The 27,490-nt window shown below is 37.9% G+C and overlaps 1 protein-coding gene across 1 annotated transcript in view; it reads right to left on the reverse strand.

Annotated features, from left to right (window-relative positions):
* LOC109089516 (tyrosine-protein kinase transmembrane receptor ROR2-like) overlaps positions 1-27,319 on the reverse strand; it is a 68,277-nt gene extending 40,958 nt beyond the window's left edge. The window contains exon 1 of the mRNA XM_042764581.1: positions 26,932-27,319. Within this exon, the coding sequence (XP_042620515.1) occupies positions 26,932-27,007 (76 nt within the window). The 5' untranslated portion in view covers positions 27,008-27,319. The remainder of the gene's footprint in view (positions 1-26,931) is intronic.
* Between the last annotated feature and the right edge of the window lie 171 nt (positions 27,320-27,490).

Raw genomic sequence — 27,490 nt, forward strand, 5'->3', positions numbered from 1 at the left:
AATATAAAAAGAGAATACTTAAATATTTAAGTGATATGTATTAAAAAAATATAAGATTTTGTTGTTAATTTGAACTCCCAGCTAATATAATACAGTTTAAATGTCTCTCACAAAGGTAATACTGTCAAATTTATTACTCAAGTTTATTTTTTCTGTGTTTCATAATTGTTTATATATATATATATATCACACACACACATAATTTATTAAGTACACACAAACACACAAACAAAAAAAATTAATTAATCAGTAACCACCAAATAAAAAATACCATCTGTGATCAAAGCTGGATTTTAAATGCATGCATGCAAACTGTGGTTAGACGGTTTCTGGGATGATAAGTGTTTTAAATTTACGTAGCACTCTGAAATAAAAGTTTGCATTTATTCTAAACTGTTCTCATACGAATATAAGGTTTTGGTCATACTGCTCAGCCATATTCAGTATAACCATCACTGTACCAGAGCGACTATCCCTGTATTTTTATATCCCTGAGTTCCAGAAATATTGATCTGGCAGATAAAAGAGAAGTGTTCTTTCTCTATATCAACTCTGAGATCCAGAGCTTTGAATAGAGAGGTATGCATGAGTTAAAGGGCAACGCTCCTGAAATCACTGACTGCGTTCATGAAAGAGCCTTTTGAGACGGACGCCAGCTGACTGCCATCCTTATCCTCGCTCAAGCTGTTCTCTCTCTGTATGTCTCTTTGTTGGCTGTCAGCCCTCACCTTCCTTCATGTCAAAGCACTGTTAACGACCCTTAACAAAGCACCATTGACTTTGTCACAATGAGAGCCTTTTGGCCTAAATAACACCCTGCTTAGGCAAATACATTGTTGGTGTGAGAGATAAACCACTGCTTCTGAGGACCGTGATTTACACGGATCATCAAGTGGCGATTCACAGGGCCAGAGCGGTTTATTTAACAAAAGTAAACAAAAATGTCCTTTCACTCAGGAAATGTATTTATATAGCAGTGAACTGAATAGTAGGGTTGCACGATTTGTGCAAAATTTCCAATTACGATTTGTTTTCTGATAAAAATTGCAATTGCGATTTAAAATGTAAAAAATAAATAAATAAAATAAAAACTCAAGGTTTGATGTGTTTGTTTGTAGAGCTTGACAATTTTGGCCAAAAATGCTGTGGTTATATATCAATAACTATGAAATACTAATACTAATAATAATAAATGATTACTAAAATATTTTTTTTAACTAAGAAATATTATTACTGCAATATTTTATGGAATACATTTTTAAAAGCAATAATAATTTTTTAATATTTTTTTTAAATAGTTTTATTTTGGTGCAACGGCTAGTTTCTAATTGCTTCTCATTAAAAATTTGTCAAGTTTGGGAAGATGTAAGCATGTGTTATACTCCCACATGCACATTTGGGTCACGGCCCACCAGAAGCTTTTTTTTAAGTGGTTCCCAAAAATGGACAGAAGATGCGAGCCAGTACACTGTTGTTCAGAGCAGACCACACACACACACACACACACACACACACACACACACACACACAAATGTGATAAATCCATCACTGCTGATGTGTGTCCTGTACTGCCTCACAGGACTTTGATGATAACACCCTGGAATAAACCATCGTCCTGGGACCCTCGTTATTCTCCCCGTATAATATCATCATGACTTGTGTTTCCATATACACAAAGCTCTGTGGTTGGGCTTTCTTTGGCCTTTTGTTTTCATAAAGTGTGCCTCTCTCAGCTTAGAGGGCTTCAACGGTGCATATTTCAGCACCTCACGCAAAGTTTACAGTTTCTCTACATAAACACAGCCCAAACGGATCAGTGTGCTCGAGATTAAGAGTCGATCTCACCCACCTAGACGAGCGAGCTGTTTCTGCCTTACAATATTACAGATTCAAAGAATAGACAGACGAAATATGCCAAGATCAACCCCTTTTAGCAAAGCCCCACCGTGATGGCCTTGTCTCTGACGCATACTGGATGAAATAACAAGAAATACCTTTTTCAAACTGATATTACTGACAGAATGATGAAAAACAATCATCACACTGTTTGCAAGTGAAGGTATGACAGAGTTAAGATTCGCCTCTTCTACACAGTTTTTGTCCCATGCAGTCGAAGTGCTTGGAAGTCCCGTCCATCATGAAAACACATTGGTGAAAACTCTCCATTCAGTTTACAGACAAATGGTTTGTCACTAGAAACTTCTTGCATCATCCTTTGTTAGGACATCTATGCGTGTTAGTGTTTGCTAAAGGTGGAAATCTGTGAAACAATGAATTGTTGCAAATGAGCTCTTTTCTGGTTTTCTTCAGACAGGACAGTTTGGGGAGAAACGAGGGGAGCAGAGAAGGGGGAATGAGATGTTGTGTGTCAGGACACTCTTGAGGTGAAACCACAGACCCTAGGCCTCTTCACATTAAAGGCTTTCCCCCCAATTTTATGTTTTCATTCTGATGTTTTTTTTTTTTAAAAAGGAACTAATAGTGCTTCTTAGTTACTTTTTATGGAAAGTAATATGTTACGTTACTTTTGCATTACTTTTTCTCACCTGGGCTGGCTGCTAAAAAATAAATTAATAACAATAACACTCTTATTTCAGCAGTAAAAAAAAAAAAAAAAAGGAATAATACAAATGTGATGTTTAACTAAAATCATTTTTGCACCATCAAAGGTCAGCAGTAGGATTAAATATATAAAGTATATTTCTGTTATTTAATATCATACATTTAATAATATATTTACATTATTGCAGGTCTGTGTGACATTGAGTTTTTATTCATTTCTAGGAATACTGAACCAGTTTCTGTGAGTAAATGCATGTTAATATTGAGTCCAAAACTACAGTAAACGTGTTCACACAGCGCACACAACACCTCTGCACTCACTCCTGATTTCTCTCAAAATGACGGCTGTCAGTCAATACATGGGAAAACAAAGTCACTGCTGTTATTTATTTGAAAAAGTAACTCAGATATGTTCAGATATATTACTTTACTAGTTATCTGAAAACAGTAATCTGATAAAGTAACTCGCGTTACCCCCAACACTGGTTTGGAGCGACCCGCTCAGCCGGGCACATCACTGTCTAACTTAACCAATGGTGTGATTTTGAGTTATCACTTCTTCTCAAGTAATTTGTTTGAGTGGATAGTGCATCATCACAGGAGTTTCTCTTCATTAAACAAACTTTAAAACATAAAATTGGAAGATTTGTCAAAATATGCAGAGACAAAAATAAGGTAAACCGATAATCGATACAGATGACACATTTACAAAGTGGAGAAATTTGGGGGAATTTCTGTTATTCGACAGAGACAGCACTAGGGTTGCAAAATTCTGGGAATTTTCAAGACTGGGAACTTTCCATGGGAATTAACGGGAATTTATGGGAATAAACTGGAAATTTGCAAAACTGCAGGAACTGGGGACTTAAATGTAGTTGAGAAAAAATCCAAAAATGTCACTTTTAAAATTTGTATTAGTTTGCATGCATGTGAGCCTATGATCAAACAAAATGTATATATTTATGTTTGTATATGATAGTTTGATACATTTTCCCCAAATTTCCAATTAATTCAAATAAATTCCCGAGAATTTTTCTGGATTCTGTCTTAATGGTTTTATATTTAACATTCAAAAAGCATGTCTAACTGATTAGAATTCATAAAACATTAAAAATATGTATATTTTTAACTATAATTACAGAGAAATCACACAATTTAGCTTTATGTCTGAATGCTTGGTGCAAAAACACAACTTTTTAAAGCTACACGTATTTTAGACTCTTGCAGTAACACTTATCTGAAATATAAAGCAGGGAAGGTGTTTTTTTTTTTTTTTTTTGGAAGCAAAGCTTAATTGTTTGGATGCTGAAAAAAGAAAAGAAAAAACATTTTGGTAGTCAACTTTGTGAATAATTCTGCTGCAGAAAACGGTTCACTTCATTACTTTCACATGTAGAAATGTGGATGTTCCATTCCAGAACGGAGCCAGGTGTTTGCAGAGGAAAGTAAGAGGGATTTCTTGTTTCAGAGGTACAGAAGGTTATTACATTTTAATTATATTCTGAAAACAGACATTGTATTCACTTGTAATGTATTTACATGCACCGATCAGTCGTGCCCTATAAGACCAGCAATGTGCATTAATCAAGCAAAAATAGGGTGAACGTTCAAGCTTGCAGATTAATGAACCATAACTTCCTGTGGACTGAATCTTGCTCCACTGATCAATCATGTGAACACACTCAAATTCAACAAGCCTCTGGTTCATCTCTGCAAGACATTTCTACACCATTTCACAATTAAAAACATAAAAACTGCATTAGATCACAGTATTAATCGTTCTGAAGGTCATGCAATAAACAAGGTGTTTATAGGATTAACACTTGCCTGCAATCAAGCTTTCAGAAAGGCTCAAACCTAACTAATGTGGCCACTACAATTACATGTCTTCTATTACAGAGAGAGAGAGAGAGAGAGAGAGAGAGAGAGAGAGAGAGAGAGGTTACAACAGACTTGCTCCATCACCTCAAATACATATAGGGCTGCAATGAACATTTATTTTGATAATTTGGTTAATCTGTTCATTATTTCTTTGATTAGTTCAATAATCTGGTGAAAAAACTCCAAAAATGATTCATTATTAAAGGGATCCTGTTATGCTCTTTTACAAGGTCTTGATTTTGTTTTGGGGGTGTACTAGAACAGGCTCTCATACTAGGTTGTTCAAAAACACATTATTTTTCACATATTTTACATTATTACAACACCTCTAGTTCCTGTATCAAATGAAGGCCCGCCTTCTGAAATACGAAATGTGCTGTGATTGGTTAGCTGGGCCAGTCTGTTTGTGATTGGTAAGCTGTGCCAGTCTGTGCTGTTATTGGTTAGCTGGGCCAGTCTGTACTGTGATTGGTTAGCTGGGCCAGTCTGTGCTGTTATTGGTTAGCTGGGCCAGTCTGTACTGTGATTGGTTAGCTGGGCCAGTCTGTGCTGTTATTGGTTAGCTGGGCCAGTCTGTACTGTGATTGGTTAGCTGGGCCAGTCTGTGCTGTTATTGGTTAGCTGGGCCAGTATGTGTTGTGATTGGTTCGCTGGGCCAGTGTGTGTTGTGATTGGTTAGCTGGGCCAGTCTGTACTGTGATTGGTTAGCTGGGCCAGTCTGTGTTGTGATTGGTAAGCTGGGCCAGTGTGTGTTGTGATTGGTTAGCTGGGCCAGTGTGTGTTGTAATTGGTTATCTGGGCCAGTCTGTGTCGTGATTGGTTCGCTGGGCCAGTCTGTGTCGTGATTGGTTCGCTGGGCCAGTCTGTGCAGTTATTGGTAAGCTGCGCCAGTCTGTGCTGTTATTGGTTAGCTGGGCCAGTCTGTACTGTGATTGGTTAGCTGGGCCAGTGTGTGTTGTGATTGGTTCGCTGGGCCAGTGTGTGTTGTGATTGGTTCGCTGGGCCAGTGTGTGTTGTGATTGGTTCGCTGGGCCAGTGTGTGTTGTGATTGGTTAGCTGGGCCAGTGTGTGTTGTGATTGGTTAGCTGTGCCAGTCTGTGAAGTGATTGGTTAGCTGGGCCAGTGTGTGTTGTGATTGGTTAGCTGGGCCAGTCTGTGTTGTGATTGGTTAACTGGGCCAGTGTGTGTTGTGATTGGTTAACTGGGCCAGTGTGTGCCTTGATTGGTTAGCTGGGCCAGTGTGTGCTGTGATTGGTTAACTGGGCCAGTGTGTGCTGTGATTGGTTAGCTGGGCCAGTGTGTGTTGTGATGGGTTAGCTGGGCCAGTGTGTGTTGTGACTGGTTAACTGGGCCAGTGTGTGTTGTGATGGGTTAGCTGGGCCAGTGTGTGTTGTGACTGGTTAACGGGGCCAGTGTATGTTGTGATGGGTTAGCTGGGCCAGTCTGTGTTGTGATTGGTTAGCTGGGCCAGTCTGTGTTGTGATTGGTTAACTGGGCCAGTGTGTGTTGTGATGGGTTAGCTGGGCCAGTCTGTGCTGTGATTGGTTAGCTGGGCCAGTCTGTGTTGTGATTGGCAGCCCTCAACGCCTGGTCGGGAAATGTCCTGCTTCTTACCATAGCCGCCTGCCAGCTTCAGTGTAAATATTGCATCAAAATCAAATCAATTTGAGCGCGATTTAAAACCGGACGATTGTAACCACTCTAAGCTCGTCTGTCTTGGGAAAGCTAGCGTGTCTCTGACATAGAGATAACACTCATTGCCTTCTCTAGTGCAGCTCAACCAGGTCTCTTCCCATTCGTCGGTATCTGTGATATCACAAATCCCGGAAAATATACGTTGTAGTCCAAACGAGTCATTCGTTGTAGTTTTTAAAAAGTGATTTCTGTTAAATAAAATATCTCATTTTGAAATGGACTTTGAGCTTTGTAACTTTGCAGATCTTTTTTATACTCAAATAGCAACATTGCAGACTAACTAAAGTTGAAAAACTGAAAAAGCATAATAGCACCCCTTTAAACAATAATTTTAATGAAAAATAAATTATTTTTACTCTATTATTTACAAAACTGTTATTCTACATCCTACAAACAATGTGCAATTGAAAGGCAATGAAATCAAATATAGTGAATGTATCTATGTAGGCTATGTGCAGTTAAACAATGTGTGCAAAAAAGGGGTTCAGATTTAAACTAATACCTTAACATCTGAAAGTACAAGTTGAAGTCACTACATTAAAATTAAGAAAAAAAGCACAGTCTAAAATGTTATTTAAACGTGACATTTATACGTCATTACAATAGTCCCAATTAGTTGTTATGTTAATTTAAATTTGCATTCAAATGTATAGCATGAAATATTTTTTTTCTTTTTGGCATTCAGTGAAGTTTAACAAGAGACTCGCTTGCTGTCAGGATGAGCCTTTATGGAAAATGGAAATACTTGTGTGACTTTCTAACATTTAGCTATAGATGAGGATACAACCATAAAAATGTAAGTGATGTTCTTATGCACTTAATATAACGCATTCTCACGACAACTTGTTCTCTGTACATTTCCCACAGCAGCTCTCTGTGTCCTCCACTGTTTTCCATATACATTATATAGAAATGCGTTATACACTGCTATAAAAACTTGTCTTGACTGGAAGATGCAAAGCCATGTGTCTGCAAAGTGTGCAGCTGTAATTAATCAATCATTTTGTTTACGACTATTTTCATTTTTGATTACTTCATTATCGATTTTATTGGTTGGTTGTTGCAGCCAAAAAGTTTTTTTTGTTTTGTTACAGAATTCATATATATCTAATAATCAATCAATCATATAAATCAATCAATCAATCAAACTGTAATGATCTCTTTCGTAATTAGTTCCATCACTAAGGAAGCCTTCAGTTAAAGATGCAGATGTCTTGTCCTCCTTAACTCTCTGTCTGCCCAGAAACGTCTGTCTGATAACAATTTCAAATGGAGAAACCATGACAATCTGTAGGAAATGGGGGATCAGAATAAATCTGCATGGAGACCTACAATAAGGTGAGCTGGGGCCCATTGATTTACTGTGCCTTTTTACCAGGTGCAAACTCAGCAAGGGCTGCCAGAACTTACAGCTGCTAGATTCCACCCACGAGACATGCTTTCTACATACCTGCAAAATGAACAGACCATGAGCCACTCAACTAAGGCCTTCAGGTTACACAGAGAGTAATAGTGACCCAGGGAACACCATAAAAACTCATTTCTGTGCAACAACATGCCAAACGGATTCCTCCTGCACTTTTTTTTTCAGCAGAGTATGTCTTTATTTCTAAGCGAGAATCTCTGGCCAAGTGTATCTGATGGCATCCAGCAGTACTACAACCACACCCTCATAACCACACTCACAACAAACCACACTCACCACAAACCACACCCCCATGAACCACACCCTCAGCAAACCACACTCACCACAAACCACACCCCATAAACCACACCCACAACAGACCACACCCCCATAAACCACACCCACTACAAACCCCACACCCACAACAAACCACACTTACCACAAACCACACCCACAACAAACCACACCCCATAAACCATGCCCATCACAAACCACACCCCATAAGCCACACCCACTACAAATCACACCCTCATGAACCACACCCACAACAAACCACACCCACTACAAAACTACACCCACTACAAATCACACCCTCATAAACCACACCCCCATAAGCCACACCCACTACAAATCACACCCCCATAAACCACACCCACTACAAATCACACCCTCATAAACCACACCCACAAAAACCACACCACCATAAAACCACACCCTCATAAACCACACCCCCATAAACCACACCCACTACAAATCACACCCTCATTGAACCACATCCCCATAAACCACACCCACAACAAACCACATCCCCATAAAACCACACCCACTACAAAACCACACCCCATAAACCACCCCCACTACAAAACCACACCCCCATAAACACCTACCACAAAAAAACGCAGCCGGCTGACTCAGCTGGTGCAGCTTTTTCAGAATGACTGCAGGAGCGCTGATGGCTGTTTCACGACTGGCCAAATTCACCACACGACAACAATGACGTGTGTTTCTAACATCTTCAATTCCAATACTGCTCACAAATCTGTGTTTTTAGAAAAGTAAAAGATTTTTTTAAATTGTAGTCGCAATGTTATTGTGATGAGTGGGGTGGGGCCGAGAGCCGTGGGAACGGAGCGAGGCCGGTGGAGTGATTGGGAAATGAGCGACACCTGACCCACTAACATTCAAATAAAACTTTAATAACCAAAATAAACATAAAAAAGAGCAACAACCACAGTGAAGGACTCGAGACCGGTGAGTGGAGCAGGTGTCGCTCATTTCCCAATCACTCCACCGGCCTCGCTCCGTTCCCACGGCTCTCGGCCCCGCCCCACTCATCACAGTTATATTGAGTCACGTTTATCAAAAAAAAAAAAAAAAAAAAAACAGCATATATACCCCCACTTTACTGGTATTTAAATACTACATGTTTATGTTGAACTTTATTCTTGAACAGATGGAGCTGTATCAAGCAGTATATAAAAAGTGTTTCTCTTGCTCATGAAAACGTTTCTGTAACGTCTGGGTATTTGACACATAACTGCATGTTATTCACTCTATTTGTGATAGAGTATGCAAACACACAGAGAGCGTCACTACCAGGTATAAAACTCCTTGAGTATAAGAGAGTTTGTAAATCCGTGGGTTTTCGTCTTCCACAGCACCTCCTATCTGAGTGAAACAGGATATTCAGCATGCTCTCATGATTTCCTGTGGGGATTCAGACCTATTCCCTGGGTGTGCGGCACTTCCCAGCAGCTTATCTTCTACAGGCTCTGAGCAAGGACTCCCGGCGGTCACAGACGTCAAATTATTTGCAGGCAGACTAGTTGGACAAAGAGCACAGCTGCCTCGTGTTACTGCACAGCAGAGGCAGCCAATCACTGGACTCCAGAAACAAAGTGGGAGGGGAATCATACCGGCTCATACCTCACACCTGCATCGGATTAAACTAATTGCCGCAGGTGTGGACAGAATCAGCATGGGCTAGATTTTCACATTTTATCATCTGAAAATAATTAATTTCATACATTAATCACATGGTTCCAGATACAAATCTCCGTTTTAACACAAGTCATTAGTTTCTCATAATTTGCCTCATGTCTTAAACACCATAATGTCTAGCATAGCAAAAGTAAAACTGATTTCATGGTTCAGTAACAGAACTGAAAGATCTTTCATGAGGAGGAAACACATTTTGTTGAGATGTCAAAGTGCTTGTAGACAGACCAGCGGCCCTCAGTTCCTCAGAAACCCCTCGTCAACATCTGCTCTGATCTGCGTCTCATTACACGCACAGAGCCCCTCCGAGTTCATGAGGATTGTAAAGAAACACACCACTTGTGCTGGAAGGAATGAACTAGACTCTAGAAGGTCTTTGTGTGGATCCATCCTTCTTCTGTGAAACTCCCAGTATGCACCAGGACCAGTTAAAAGCTGGCAAAATTATATCAAATAAAGCAGTGAAGACTGAATATATTGTCTGACTAAACACACTGAATCCATGATTGACTCAAAGAATTTGATTGGTTCATAAGGCATTTAAACAATTACTTTAATTTATAAAAAATAATGCACATTTAAAGGATTAGTTCACTTCCAGAATAAACATTTCCTGATAATTTACTCACCCCCATGTCACCCAAGATGTTTATGTCTTTAAATAAATTTTTATTCTTTCCAACTAATCCTTTAATGCTTTAATTGCTTAAAAAAAAAAAACTAATAAATTAAATCCCATAACATTTTAACTTAATTTTAACTTAATTAATTATACTCACCAATACGTTCTAAAACCAGGTCTTTTCTGCATTATTCGCAATAAACAAACTTGATTTAAATTTGAATTACAGATTAAAAAAATAATAATAATCAGGTTCCGATTTAACTAAAAAAAAAAAAAAAAAAAAAAAGCAACAAGTATTTTATAAAAAAAAGGTTCAGGTGTGCTGTGCTTGTTTGTATTAATAATAATAATAATAATAATAATAATAATAATAACTTTAGTTAATGCATTAACAATAATGCAATAAAGCTTTTATTTATTGTTTATTTGTTTGTTTGTTTGGTTGAATGAATGTAAAAGTCCTTATAGTCACTTTTGATCAATTTATTGCATTCTTCCTCAAGATGTAATCCAGTTTGTATAATTTATTATAGCAGCCTGTAACCTTGCACACCTCTGATAAAATTTTACAGGCATGCTGAGAAAAGCCAGCAAACTCCAACAACCAGCAATTGTGTAAAACCAAGTGAAAAAAGAAGAGAGAAAAATTGCTGAGACCATATTTTTTAAATCCATGTCAATCTCTCTCTAGAGTGAGCAGATCATAGATCTGCACAGTCAACTATTCCAAAATCCCTCCATAATAAAGGCTTTATTTTGGGAAATGTAAAAAGTGCATGAGCAGTCAAAATATTGAGTAGTGGAAAAATGATGTCGGAACAAAAACATCGCGTGAGGAAGCAAGAAACTTGAAATGTGTTATTATAGGAAGAAGGGGCACAGAAAACTGCTGTATAAAAATGAACTCGGAAATGGAGAAGAGCGAGAGCCAGGGAGTCCCGTTGGACCGGTGCTCTCCGAAAGAGCAGCTCAATTAATCATGTGTGAAGTGCAGCTCTGTGTTAACACCCCGAACGATTAAACGAACAGACACGAGGTGTCCCGGAGAGCAGAAAACTAACAGAGTCTGGAAAAATCATTCAAGGAACCATGAAGCTCTCATTCCTGTTCCGTCGCCAAAGAAATGTGCACCTCAGACCTCGAAGCGTCTTGGATAGCACGAAGCTGGTTGAGAGAGCCAACACAGTAACGATCGATTTGTTCTGAACTTAAGAGTGTTTAGTGCTGATGACAGTCTCATTTTCTTTCTCTTGCCTTTATATTTATATGACATTTTTTCCCTACTCATCTTTTCTGATTGTTTTTCACTAGTTTTGCATTTGGCTAGGGTCAGTGTCACTGACTGGTTGCACAGGCAGTCCAACTCCTCCAGGACGGCGCATCAATATGTGCCATTGCCAGAAGGTTTGCTGTGTCTCCCAGCACAGTCTCAAGAGCATGTAGGAGATTCCAGGAGACAGGCAGTTACTCTAGGAGAGCTGGACAGGGCAGTAGAAGGTCCTTAACCCATCAGCAGGACCTGTATCTGCTCCTTTGTGTGCAAGGAGGAACAGGATGACCATTGCCAGAGCCCTACAAAATGACCTCCAGCAGGCCACTGGTGTGAATGCCTCTGAGAAAATAATCAGAAACAGACTTCATGAGGGTGGCCTGAGGGCCTGACATCCTCTAGTGGGCCCTGTGATCACTGCCTGGCACCGTGTAGCTTGATTGGCATTTGCCATTGAACACCAGAATTGGCAGGTCCGCCGCTGGTGCTCTGTGCTTTTCACAGATGAGAGAAGGATCACCCTGAGCACGTGTGACAGATGTAAAAGGGTCTGAAAAAGCGGTGGAGAATGTTATGCTGCCTGTAACAATGTTCTGCATGACCGGTTTGGTGGTGGGTCAGTGATGGTCTGGGAAGGCATATCCATGGAGGAACACAGAGACCTCTACAGGCTAGACAATGGCACACTTACTGCCATTAGGTATCAGGGTGTAGTCCTTGGACCCGTTGTCAGACCCTACGCTGGTGCATTGGGTCCTTGTTCCTCCTGGTGCACGAAAATGCCCAGCCTCATGTGGCGAGATGCAGTCAGGAGGATGTAGGAATTGATACCATTGAATGTCCCCCACGCTCGCCTGAGCTAAATCCAATAGAACACCTCTGGGACATTATGTTTCGGTCCATCTGACGTCGCCACGTTGCACCTCAGACTGTCCAGGAGCTCAGTGATGCCCTGGTCCAGATCTGGGAGGGAATACCCCAGGATACCATCCTTCGTCTCATTAGGAGCGTGCCCTGACATTGTCAGGCATGCATACAAGCACGTGGGGGCCATACAAACTACTGAGTACCATTTTGAGTTGCTGCAATGAAATTTCAGCATCTTTTCATTCCTAACAAATTACCCAGTCCATATCAGTATAGATATCCTGCATGATATTTTTCCCCATTGAGATCTGATGTGTTTCCAAAGTGTTCCTTTAATTTTTTTGAGCAGTGTACATTCCATTCTTTGTAAGAACTGCAGTGGGTTGATGAAAAGCTAATAATTAATTCAATCATAAAAATTTAAAATAAAAATCAATTATCTGAAAATAAAAACAACATTCTACAACTGCGAACTGTGAACATGCAAATATCTTCAATTATTGAAATATTACATTCCAAAATTCCAAAAAATTATTTGTGTCATTTATGTAAATGGCATCATTCTGTCTCCCTTCAGTTCACTTTATGTTGACATCACAAGGAAATTAGGCAGAGATCACAAAACAAAAACATAATAAAGTAAGGCCCCAGAGTTTACATCACCAGAAAAACCATGATTGCTTGCTATTGGCTGACTGATGTTGTGCTTCTAGAGAGAATTTGTACCAGAGTAGAAGAAAGATGATTGTAGATTTTAAACCTGTGTGTCTGCCAAGCTATTCTGTCAACTTCTGGGAATACACTAGTACACAGATAACCTCACACAGAGTCCAAAAGACACAAAACTATTAGATGTCATTAATCTGTGGAGGTGTGTATGACACACACAGAGTGCTGAACACGGGCACAGGAAGTGAGGCGGGGGGATAATCAGCATCTGAGTCACCCTGACTGTACACTAATACTTTTACAGAGCGTCTCTGAGACAGAGATCTGCACAAACACAAGCCTGTAATTAGCCATTCTGACACAAACAGACCAGACTCCGCTTTTACTGCCACCGTCCTATTCTCATGAACGAGATGATCGGCTGATAACTAAGAAAGGGTTCCCGTGGGCAGGCCCTTATGAAGGCTTGAAGCCTCTCAGTTTGATGTGGCTTGTAATCTCTGCTAGTACACATTCCCATCTCATGATCCCCATCAGATGAGGGCTTTCCACTTAACAGGACGCTCATATAAAAGCTGCTCCGCTTGTTAAAAGCCTTGATAAGATCAAGACATCAGAACATTAACAGAAGCAGAAATCTGAACCTACACCATATAAAATATTTGAACTCCAACATTTGAAAAGAAGAAATCTAAGCTAAAAAATTAACAACACAAAAGGAGACGTTACACAGAATGTCGAAGCTGCTGTTTTCCATTCAATAAAAGCAGATGGACAGTAACATAAATTAGTTTAGTTTTTAATTTATTAATGAAAATTCATTTAGCAAATAAGGCTTTTTTCTTGTGTTGGAGGAAAACTTAGGTTCGGTGTGTAGAATCTTTAAAATACAGTTTTTAAAGAAAGAAAATCATACTTTTACGTTTATAAATGTCAAAAGGATTTATCTTTTTTCATATAAATGCTGCAATTTATAACTTTCTATTCATCAAATAATCCTGTAAACAAAAATATGAAGCAGCACAACTGTTGATAATAATCAGAAATGTTTCTTGAGCAGCATATAGGCATGATTTCTGAAGATCATGTAGTAATGATGCTGACAATACAGCTGCGCATCACAGGAATAAATTACACAATAGAAAAAAAAATATTTTAAAGGGACAGTTCACTCAAAATAGGAAAATCCATTGAATATAAAAGAAGATACATTGAAGAATGTGGGTAACCAATCAGTTTTTGGTGCCCATTGGAAGTCAATGGCTACCGTCAATTTTATTTTGTTGTTAAAGAGCAGGTCAGATGGTATTTTAAAGTGTCCCAATATTGTATTGGAGTCCCCTACATCAGGTTTAAATGCATCTATGGTCAGAAAACATTGTAATTTTCTCAGAATATACATTTAATATTAGAGTCATTTTACAATGATTAGGAAACGATTCATTCCAAGCATGTTCGGAGCAAGCCCCTCCCTTCCTCAAGCCTACTCTGCTCTGATTGGTCAGCTGGCCAAGCCTGCTGTGATTGGCACAGAGATGAGTCCTTGAGCCAGTTAGCCAGCGCTACCATTGACAAAACACCTTTACATAAAACAATAATATAATCAATCCGTTCTTATAATGACATAAAATACAAAAACACTTATGCAAGCGAATTGTGCCCACAGCTAAAGTTTAGCTGCTAAACTTTTCCAGAGTGAGCAAAAGGGCTGGCAAAATCACTCTGGACCCCTCACATCCAGCACACTCCCTGTTTGAACTGTTGCCATCTGGTCGACGCTACAGAGCTCTGAGCACCAGAACGGCCAGACACAGGAACAGTTTCTTCCCCCCAGGCAATCCATCTAATGAACACTTGACAATAACTGTGGAACACATTACACTATTTATATTTACAGACACATATACTTATTATCTAACACACATACTTAGTGTACACTTAAATTATTATTTTTTTGCACATAATATACCTGTACATACATAACTGCTCGTAATATATCTGCCATACAATTGTCAATTTGTATATTTGTCATTCCTTACCTACTGATTTGTATTTTTTGTATTTTTTTTATTCTTTTATTGTGTGTTTTTTTGTTTCTGTCATTCTCTTGCACTGCGGAGCTTCTGCTTCTGTCACGAAAACAAATTCCTCGTGATTCTGATTTACACACAGCCACAGTCGAATGAAGCCACACAATCTTCTTCTAAACTGTGAACACTAGGTGGATACGTTAGCCGAGTGCTAACGTGACTAACTGATTAAAACTGATATTTTTGTAAACCAAAATATGTCTACTGTAATGTTTGAAGAACGACAGACAAAAGACGCTTGGTCTTAACTTTTAATCAGAACGCAGAACAGTTGTATCACAGGAGCACCAGCCGAAATCACTCATCTCTCCCGCATTAACCCTGTAACTGCCAGTGCAGCACAATAAACAGCAGTTTCACAATTATTATAAAGTCTGTGTGCTACACTAAATTCTTTATTATTAAACAAAGTAATTAGAACAACGTCAGTCTACAATAATCAAATTCTTAGGTTCACTGCGAATTATCAGAACTACTTCATCAATAAAACAATAATATCCTTCACCACCAAAAAAAAAAAAGCACCACTAATAAAACACAAAATATCACAAAAAAAACTTTTTATCACTAAAACTCAATAGAAAATGTACACCTAACGTATCAATCGTACTACTTACAGGTCGTGGTTCAGAGAGCTTGTTAGTCCAAATTAAGAAGATTAGAAGCCAACGAAGATAAAAGCCCAGATTAGAGAAGCAGTTCTTGATAAAATGACAAGCACACAAAAAAAGGTTTGAATTGCATTTCTGTGGTATCCTTGAACACAGCGTCTTCTCAAAATCATATAAACACACTAATAGCGTAAGTGTTTGTGGGCAGATCAGACTCTGTTCGTATTTCGCGGGGATTATGCAAATGTGTTACCCAGTGACGTACACCGGTAACAGGCAAAAGAGTCGAAAATATAACGACTCGTTACGGCGATTCAGAACCGACTCTCTCTTTTGAGAGACAATATCGTTATTTATCATGCACTTTTTTGATTAACAACTTTGCAGATTGTTTTCATTTAAGGATAGCTACGTTATAAACTGCAAAAGAGAGATTTTTCAAAAACCCATCTGACCTGCTCTTTAAATAATAAAATAAAAAAATAAAAAAACACGTTTAATCAGTTCCTCAATTCAAGCCTTCAACATAATCTCTTGGTTTTATCAGTGAAAAGTTCTCAAGATTTTCTATACAACACTGAACCACAATTTCTTTCATAAAATATACACACTGTTTTTAATTATCATCTTAGTTTTAAAATGAAAATTACATGACCCATGATTCATTCACAGTGCTCCTTTGTGGAGCTTGGCAGTATAAATCACGGTCCACTTTTACTGAATGGAAAATAACAGCTCTGACATTCAGATTTTATTGAATAAAGAAAACAGAATGGAGGATGTTCCTCATTTTTTGCGTGATATATTTCTTTAAACATCTACCATGAGTCACTAGAGTTGAGCTGGGACGAGCAGAGTCTTGGCCAAATCTACATACGGGCTTCTCGCGGACGACCGGCATCATCTGGTCTTTATTAATATGAAAACCCCTCCAACTGTGCTCAGAGAAGACGGTGTGAGGCGGCTTATGTGTCTAGACCGGGCAACTGCTTGACCACCGATCTTCAGGTTTAAACTGAGGTTTAAAGGGGAGATATGTGCATTTGTGTGTGCTTGTGCTGATTTCAATCAGAGAGAAGGGAACTGTAAACATCACGACATCAAACACGCAAGAGAGAAAGTGAGCGAGAGAGAGCCATGAATAACTGCACAGGCGGAGAAATGCAACACAGATGTCATTGTGTACACTTTCAATAAATAGAGGCACATCTAGTTTCACTGCTTGGGTTCCAATAAGGCCCAAGGGTTTGAGGCCATCTTATTGATAAAATGACCAACACTGCTAAGCTTTCTAGAAGTTTCTCTTCAGTGGTGCTTGTGCTAGTGCAAATGCATAGGATCGGGATTTGAACCAACTTTGACTTCTATCTTGTAAATTTTGCTATAACTTGTCCTGCAGTATTTGTGCAACAGCAATGATGCCTCAAAACGGTACGACTGCTTGAGAAGAGTGCTATAACTTCTCTTAATGATCAGACTTATGATTTTTGCCTGGCAGAAACTGATGGCTCCAGAAAATAAATAAATAAATATGTAAATAAAAGTAAAAAGACTAGCCAAATTGCAAGACATTTTAGGGTCAGTAAGATTAATGTATATATTCAATACAAAATACAATTGTGATATATTTTTTAGAATTCAAATCAACTGATTTATATGTGAATATACTTTAAATTGTAATTTATTTCTGTGATCAAAGCTGTATTTTCAACATCATTACTGCAGTCTTCAGTGTCACATGATCTTCAGAAATCATTCTGATATACTGTTTGCTGCTCAAGAAACATTTCTGATTATTACCAATGTTGAAAACAGCTGCTTTTTTTGTGAAAACAGTGGTACAATTTTGATACAGTGAAAGAGTTTGTAAAATTATAAATGTTTTTACCATCACTTTAATGCATATTTCTGAACGAATGTATTAATTTCTTAAAAAGTACCATTACTGACAGCAAACTTTTGAATGCTAACATATCAGACTTTGAGTTGAGCCAGCAAGCAACTGCACAGCAACGCAGAATCTTTTCATCAGATAACATCGGCTTATCTGTGCGCTGTTGGTATTTTCCTCCAAATGCAAACTCTGATGTTATCAACACACAGCTAAAGCATCAACCTTATCATCCAGGTAGCTCAAAGATGGCGTTTTACCCCAATAGCAGGGTCAACAACACTGTCTATTAAAACTGGCCCATGAATTTGAAAAAATACCTCGACGAACGTGCCTAAAGAAAAAGTAAAATGCTTGAGACTGAATAATCAATGCATCACAGCTACGGCCCAAACATTAGTGAATTACAGTCTAGGCAGCTCACTCGGCTTCGGAGCAGCGCTAACGGTCAAATCTTATCTAAGAAAATCTTGGTTTGGTTTATGCAGTGTATCTGAAACTATAATTTTATTAAGAGTTTAAAAAAAAAAAAAGTAAAAATGTTTTGCTTTTTTTCTACAGCTGTTGTCAAGATGGACGACGATCAAAACAATGTGAGACCGAACTACACAGGTTTATGTTAAAGAGAAAGCTAAAATGAGCCCAGAGTCCAAGAAGAAAATATACATCTCAATCCAAACGAGGCAGGCGATGGTAGACCGTTACATACTTGTGGAGGTATGCGGTATTAAACATGAGGCAATGTCCTGTGACTGTTTATGAGGCAAATTAAAAACAGATTTCAGAGCGTTTCCTAGTGTATCATTAAAGAGCTCGGCATCTCAGCAGCTCAACGTGAAACAGCAGTTTGCTGAAAACACACTTCTATCTCTATCAGAGCAGGTATTAATCAAAATCAATGGCACTATATTACTTTCAGACAACTGCAGGGGAAAAAAGAGTGGAAAGAGTGAAACAATCACATCACTGTGCCAAAACCGCACACCCTTCAATCAAAACCTACACAAGAAACAGATATCAGTTACATCAATTAGCAAAAACGGCTATAATGTGTCTGTAAGACTAACCACACTGACATGAATGGTTTCTTTGATATGAAAAATATTTTCTCAAAAAAAAAAAAAATAATAATAATAATAATTGCGACTATTTTTAATAATAATTGAATTGCAACTAATTATGACTTTTTTCTTACAATTGCAATTTTTTTCTCAGAATTTCATTTTTTCTCTCAGAATTGTGACTTCATTTCTTAGAATTGCAATTTTATTTCTAGTTATCAGAATTGGGATTTCTTTTCAGAATTGTGACTTCATTTCTTAGAATTGCAATTTTATTTCTAGGAATTGTGACTTTTTTCTCAAAAGTGCAATTTTATTTATCAGAATTGGGATTTCTTTTCTCAGAATTGCAAATAATTGACTTCTTAGAATTGCAATTTCATTTCTCAGAATTGCAATTTTATTTCTGAGAATTGGAAATTTTAAGAAAAAATTCAGAATTGTGGGGGAAAATTATGTTATTATGCTTATATATATATATATATATATATATATATATATATATATATATATATATATATATTTAATTAATTTAATTTATTTTATTTTATTTTTATTTTTATTTTTATTTTTATTTTTTTTGTGGCCGAAACGGGCTTCCATATGGTGAAATATCCCGGTGAGAGTGTATTTTCCTTGTGCTTAATTTTCTTGTGCAGGTAATATAATTTGTATTTACCAAAATAAATAAATAAAGAAATAAAATAGTATTAACCACACTGTATGTCCACCACAGTGCCTGCCTTGGCTAGAATATTTGAGCATCTCCTGTCAGTGCAGATTATGAACTGAATTCAATAAATTCCTTCCTGGCAGTGTGAAGCCAGCATGCCTTTGGGTTATTAGTTTCTTGGCTTATCTCATTTGAAAGGCTCTCAGGATCAGTATGGAATGCAGTGATCCGCGGTGAACACCTGCCGCCGCAGACGTGAATCAGGCCTCGGATGACGGATAGGTGATGAACGCACAGATCAAGCGCTGGCCGACGGCCATAACACATTTCATTTCTCCAGCAGATTTGATGCAAGCTTCTCTACAGATCCTTGATTCATGAAGGCGTAAGGATGACACATGTAAACTTTATCTGGACAGGTGAGCTAGACATTCATTTCTTTTTCTGTGGGAGAGGTTGAGGGAAGGACGTTTCGTAAATTCCTTCCAGTATGTGAGATCTACAGGATTTACAAATGTCGTATTTAAGTGCCATTCATAAAAATGGATGTTTTTGCACTATGAAACTGTCACAATGTGCACTGAAACACAAATACTTGAATATCAAAACTGAGCATGCCTACTATAGTTCTTGATTGTAACTAACAAAGATTCACAATTCAGGTTGCCTTTAGAAATATATGCTTTTTTTTTTTTTTAAAGATATGTTGTAGTGGGGCTTCCTGTTTGGATCTGATCATTTAATTCAGGGGACATTTGATCAATGTCATATCTTGAAAGTCCTTTTTATTCTACAATCTCCCTTTTATTCATATTTGTAAGTTACACCCACAAACCTCCCTCTGAGCACACAGCCTTCTGACCCTCTTTCTCTTCAGGAAAGACTGCCAACATGGCCTGCAGGCACACACACACACACACACACACACACACACACACACACACACACACACACACACACACACACACACACACACACACAGCAATGCTCATGCACAAACAAGTCCTGTTGATTAACATCTTACAAGGCACTAGATTAAAGGCAGTTTCTTACAGTTTCTGAAAACACATCAGCTAGAGGATCGGCAATTTCCTCATCTAAACACATCAAGTGGTATTTATGGAGGCGCACAGCTGGTTTTCCCTGTACTTTGCCCAGCAGGACACACCTAACCAAATATGTCTGTTCCATTAAAATTTGGACTAAATAAAACGTGCTATGTTTTATAGGTACAGTTTCATTCCTCAGACTCAAATGTCCAATGCACTGACAGAAGTTCCTGCCAGAGCTTGTGCTTGAACAGTTACGGAGTGAAGCGGCTTCGAGCTCTCCGTCATCATTACACATTTGTGTATCAGCAGGCTTTATAGAGTAACAGTGAACCTTTGAGAGTAACATGTCCAAACCAGGCGCAAGCGAGCAGTTTCAAACCACCAAAATTAAACACCTTAGTTTTGGACAGCTTTTGTTCAAAAATGAAATCACGTCTGTTTGCTTGTCAGTTTTCCTTGAAATATATCAGGAGATATATTCAGTGCACTGATAGTAGAACCAATAATCTTCTGAATAAACTGCATAAAACTCTGTTCTGCAGCACAAGTTGATAAATCCAAGTATGTGATCCAGGTCTGGTATGCAGCTAGTATCTCTAATGAAAAACACAGCTCAGTGCTGACATATCAATACGTATAAGCATGAATAAGCAGTTTGCTTTTTGTCTGATCATCTATTTTTATCGGTCATGCAAAGAGGAAAAAAATAACAACTCCAAAATAAGCAGCAGAGTGGCACCAGAGACAGAGACGCAGGCCAATTTTCCAACAGAAGGCAACCACATGAATGTCCTTCTCCTCCAAGAAGAGATTAGTGCTGAAGTACTGAGGCTCTGCTCAACGTTAAAGTCTATTCCTGATCTAACACTGGGTGGGCTCTGGAAAAATGTCACCTTGTTGGTTTAATGTGGCGTTCGGACGAATCGGGGTCAGAGGAAATCATAGGTGTGGGAGTCACACTGACTTCAGACGTCCAGCGACAGGCGCTTGGAAAGAATAATCCCAGAACATGTTTGGCACACAGCGGCGAAACCATTTATCACACTGCTGAAGATACGCCTGATGAAAAATCCCAGCAGATATATAGTCCACTGATGGCCACAAAAATAAAGGAATGGAACAAAATAATGGAAAATTTAAATTACTTAACCTAGCTTTTGTAAAAAAAAATACAAAAAAAAAAAAAACTAACTTGAAAATTAGGCCATTATCCATGGAAACCTGTTTCTGCCAAGAATAAAAAATAAAAAAGGTAACTGAGACTTTATCTCATAATTCAGACGCATTTCTGAGAAAAAGATAAAAAATAATAGTCAGAATTGCAACAAATGAACTCAGAGGTAACATCTCGCAATTCTGACTTATTTTCTCAAATTGTGAGCTATAAAGTCAGAAATGTGAGAGAAAAAGTCACAATCACCTTTTTTATTTATTTATTATTATTCCATGGGTTTTATAATTATTAGATCTGATTATTTTCAATCTGATTGTCTAGCTGGGACACAACTTTGCAAAACAAAGACGTGTTTAAAAGGTTGTTACGAATCACTATTCGTCTTTTCTTTTCTTATTGTTAATATATATACATATATACTATTATCATTGTAGCACTGATTTCAAATTTACATAATCTCATTTATTTTTCATGTGCTAATCTACAGAGAGCCATTTCTTGTCTATAAGAGGTAAAATCCAGAATAGAATACAAAACGTCTGGTTCATTTTATGCCAGAAATCTGATTCAGCAAAATTAGGAGAACAACAAACTGCTTAGTTAATTGTGCATAATGTTCATAATTACATGCACATTAAATCAAAATGTATGAAAAAGCACTGAAAAAAACAACAACTTTTAAATACTTTTAAAACTTTAATATGGTTTAATAACCAGTATCAATCAATGGCTCAAGGGCGATTCTTTTTCCATTTTTTAAGGCTAATGCATAAAAACACGAGCATTAGGTCGAGCAAGAGTGAGATTAATGTGACCGAGGAAGGAGGAAGAATGGAGAAATATGTTAAAGATTACACAGGTAAAGCCATAAACGTCTTTCTCGTGTGTGTCACTGACCTGAATCAGAATATGAAAAACAGCTTTCATGCTGCTAAGAGGAGCAGTGTGGAGTGAAGTCATGCTCTTAATGTACTAATGCATAAAACAGCATGCAAGACAAATCTGTCATCATGTCATAAAGTGGATGGCCTAATAACCATGAAGCATAATGCATTTTACGGCATGATTCAGCAAATAAATAAATAAAATAAATCACTTTGTTATTACATCATGTTTCTTTATACAAAGCTACTAACTTCTTTGCAATAAAGTCAAAGAACTTGACATCGCATTACATTTATGCACTGACAGATGCTTTTATACAAAGCACCTTAGATTGCATATAACTGTTCAAAAGTTTGGGGTTGATGAGATTTTTTAATGTTTTTGAAAGAAGTCTCTTCCGCTCATCAAGGCTGCAATTATTTCATAAAGTAAAATTCTGAAATATTATTACAGTTCTTTTTGAAAGTATTTTAAAGTGTAATTTATTGCTGTATTTTCTGCATCATTCCTCTAGTCTTCAGTGACACGTGATCCTTCAGAAATCATTTTAATATACTGATCCGCTGCTCAGAAAGTGTTGAAAACAGCTGTGCTGATCAATACTCACAGTGAAAACTGGGATACATTTTATTCAGGACTCTTTCATTAATCGAAAGTTCAAAAGAAGGGCATTTATTTGAAATAGAAATCTATAGGACACATCATAAATGTCTTTTTCTGGATAAAAGTATTTAATTTAAACCAAAACTCTCACTGAACTTTCGAACGAGTCACAGTGTGTGCGTTCATTCGCTGTGTTTTCATCAGTCAGCAGCATCATCCACCATGAACTGTTTTCATGGCTCCGCATGGATCAGGTTTCCTGATGACGCACTGCTGAGATCTTTATGATCCAAACACCTCGTCTTCTTCAGGAAGACCCACTGGTGACCATTCATCACTCCACTAAAACTCATTTCAGTTTTCCTCATTTGTTGTTATCTTGCAAATGGATAAAGGCATTTTTAATACTAGTCTTGATCTGTCCATTTTTACTGGTCACTTATTATAAATACACAGTATAAACCCTATACAGTATAAAGTGCATGATATGAATCCTAACCAAAGTATATCAGCCATTCCTATACAATACATTTTATTTAGAAATATTCAAAAGTATATAAAGAAATATTCAGTATAATTAGACATATTTGTTTCCTCATTTGTTCCTTCCTTTCTTTAATTAAAACATATATTGTTTCAACTTACACTGCATTCAAAACTTCAGTAAGCTTAGTTTGTTTTTGTTTGTTTTTTGGGAAATTAATACTTTTATTCAGCAAGGACGCATTAAATTGATTAAAGGTGACAGTAAAGACTTCTACATTGCTACAAAAAAAAAAGAGTCAAATAAACACTTCTTTTAAATTTATTCATGAACAAAGCCTGAAAAATAATCACAGTTTCCACAAAAATAATAAACAGCACAGATCAGCATATTAAAATGATTTCTGAAGGATCGTGTGACACTGGAGTAATGATGCTGAAAATACAGCTTTGATCACAGGAATCAATTACATTTTAACATTCAAATGAAAATAATTTATTTTAAATTGTTATAATTTTTCACAATATTACCATTTTTACTGTTTTTGATTTTTTAAGCATATAAATGCAGCCTTGGTGACCAGAAGAGACTTCTTTTAAAAGCATGATAAAAACATACTCACACCAAACAGCATATACAGTATAGAATTATCATTTATTTATTTTTTGATGTCCTCAATATTGCTTTGTTTATGGTAAACACTTTTAATATAAATACCTGGTTAATATTACAGAAGAGGTATGTATGTTCAGTAAAGGTTACAGAGGTACTGCAGAACTGGATGACTAACATCAAGGTGTACAAGGGTATATTTCCACACACACTAATAATTGACGAGGTCTTTCTCATGGCTAAATGGGCTCTTTTCTAAAGTATTAAAGGATCAGCTGCCTTACCGCGCTCTTTTTTTATGATGGGCGCTTTGAAGATTTTCTCTTGCCCTGGTCAAGTCTGGATTAACTGACTGAACTCTGAGTAACTCTACAAACACATCCAGCTCATATCACAGCAGCGCTGCCGATGGGGTCGACAGACAGACAGACAGTCAGACAGACAGACAGACAGACAGACAGGCATAAAACAGGACAACGACTGCATTTCCCTGTATATATATATATATATATATATATATATATTATATATATATATATATATATATATTAGAATTAGTGTCATGATATTTTGAGGGGGGCCTGAGGCATAAACTAGTTTGAAAAGCCCTGATGCAGAGTACAGCTTACACCAACCCTTTTGTTTTTTAATGATTAACACATTCATTGAGCATTAACTTCCAAAAACTTAAAAGTGTAAATATGCAAATGGCTCAAAGGAGCAGGCATTAAGCTCAAAGGAGGAGGCATTACAGTGCAAATAAAGACTTGACTGTTTAAAACACAAGCCCATACTCAGTCAAGCCTCTGCATTGTTTGAAGCTGATTCAGTTGTCTGGGGCTGCAGGGGCTCTTATTAGCAAGTGAATCAATTTGCATGTCAATGGGCTTGCTGAAGGTCTCCAACACCTTTGTGATGGTTGAAAGTGTGAGTCAGAAGAGCTGAACTTCCTGCGGACAGCAGAAACACAGCCACCCCCATCAAGACTGAAGATGAGCCAATCCAGAGGGTGATGGAGGCAGAAAGAATGAAACCCACTGAAGACTGTTAAACTAGCTGGTTTTAGCTGGTCTGCCGGCTGCTTTTAGAGGGTTTCAGACCACTTCTTTAGCTGGTCAGGCTGGGAGACCAGCTAAAACCAACTTAAACCAGCTTCGGATGATTTTAGCTGTTTTTTTCCTCCCCAGTAGGGGCGCCGACAGTCTGATTGTTTAGATCTTTACAAAATGTAACCCGTTTTATCGCACAGCTCTTTATATAAAGTTGGGCATATTTTACATCCAACTTTATCTGCTTACATTACATTCGCACAAAGTGATACTATATAACAAGTCTCAACTGCCCGACAGTTTATTTTAGTATAGTATTTATTAAATTTTTTAATCAGGTTATATATACATATATAAATATGAAGAAATAGTTTATATTTTGTTTATTTTATTTTAAGTAACAAAAATGCTTTTCATTGTTTTAATTTTATTTACAGTTTGAGTTAACTACAATAATCCTGCTGCCAGATTTCCAGATTTTTTATTTTATTGCAACTTATTGCACAGCTCTTTGATTCAAGTCGAAAGTTCAACTTCGTTCGCATTTACACAACATGCGATATACTATTAGCAAATTTCAACTGTGATGGCTTGCATTTTTGCAATAAAAACCATTAGTTCTAATTTGCAAAATGTGACTATTAAGAATGAAGATATTAAGATATAAACAGTAGCATCGTGATTGCCTGTAAAGCTGCTTTGAAACGATGTATTTTCAATAATACCGAAAAACAAGCTGTGAAATGTTAATATTTTAAACACTGAACCGATTTGTTTAACTTTGTTTCTATTTCTTATTTTATTTAAATCTGTATTTGTACAGATTTAAAACAATTTTAAAATAAAATCGCGAAAACGCGTCGTGCGTAAATTACGTTCTTAAAAAAACAGCGCTTTACAAAAAAAGAACGCGTCTATACACCTTGTGATTTTTAATCCACTTTCCTGCTTCTCACGTTTATAAACGCACAAATGCGTTCTTGTGAACGACCCTACGCCGGTCGGAGGTGAGAGCTGGGGTTTGAACTCAAAGGCTTGCGATCGCTAGGATGATGAACCAGATTCAGTCACGTGGTGCTGTTCATGCACGAGCACCTAATCAATGAGCTCAACTCTTTCCTCTGCTCCAGGCCCACAGTCTCGAGCACAGGGTGATAAAGCTGGCAGGAGACCCCATGAACGTCCCATCCCCCTTTAAACTCCGGCCAAATGGCCAAAAAAAGAGCGCAAATTCAAACCAGGAGATCTCAACATCTGTCACCCTCCACCCTGCAGGGAGGAAAACGAATTAACAAGAAATCACTCCCAAAATATGCATCTGATTATCAACATCCAGTTTCAACAAACAAACCCGACGGCTCTGGTGTAACACTGAGCGAACTTGATTTCAGGGAACAGTTGAGTTGAGATCAAAGTGGAGCAAATGTGCACACACAAGATGAACTGGATCTGCTTTCGTTGGGATGCATTCAGGAATGAATGAGAAATGATAAATATGACAAAACTCATATTCACATGCAGGTGATAATAAATCATCTCACATTTCCAGAAAGATGGGACTGGAATACAAAGTTTACTCTGATTTCATCCACTTCAATTAAAAATGCATTGGTTTGAATAAACATGTTTAAGCAAAAACTCTTCTTTTATTTTTGCTTCGACTCTTAGACTCTAATCTGATTTTGATTTCGTGCAATAAAATGTTATTTCTGCAAGCGCAAAAACAGTGCGTTCACGTCATAAAACGCTCAAGGAAACCCCAGGAAAGTCTTACCTGCGTGTGTGAATGTTGTGAGGAGGACGGATATCAGCAACAGACGAGCTCCAGCTGTAATCCCTGGTAAACACATCCTTCCAGGGAGCACTGCTCTGGCGCAGCTGGATTCGGGAATCCGCGCGAGGCAACTTCCAGATCTCTCCCTGCGCGAGCGATGAGCGAGTGTTGCGCGTGCGAACAAAGCGCGTTCTGTCTCAAGTGTGCAGTGAATGAAACTCTTTTTGATGGTTCGTTTGCAGAAGAATAGCGCGTTTCATCCCGCTCTATCGAAAGGTGCTCGTCGACCGCTGGTCCTGTCCAAGTGTCCCGAAACTGCCTCCTAATGGAAAAGCGAGCGAGTAACTCCCGCTCCTCTGGACTTGGGACGGATTCATCCCGAGGGAGGGAAGCGAATTTGCGAATCCTACTACGACAAAGGCGCAGCTCATGAATATTCATGACACTCACTCATCAGGACCGCTTGATTGGCTGAAACGCACACGTTGATTCGCTAATGAATATTAAAGAGGTCACGTGTCACGACGCGCCACGAAGGTGAGCAGGAATTTCTAGCCAT

Source organism: Cyprinus carpio, chromosome A10 (assembly GCF_018340385.1).
Source record: "Cyprinus carpio isolate SPL01 chromosome A10, ASM1834038v1, whole genome shotgun sequence".
NCBI lineage: Eukaryota > Metazoa > Chordata > Actinopteri > Cypriniformes > Cyprinidae > Cyprinus > Cyprinus carpio.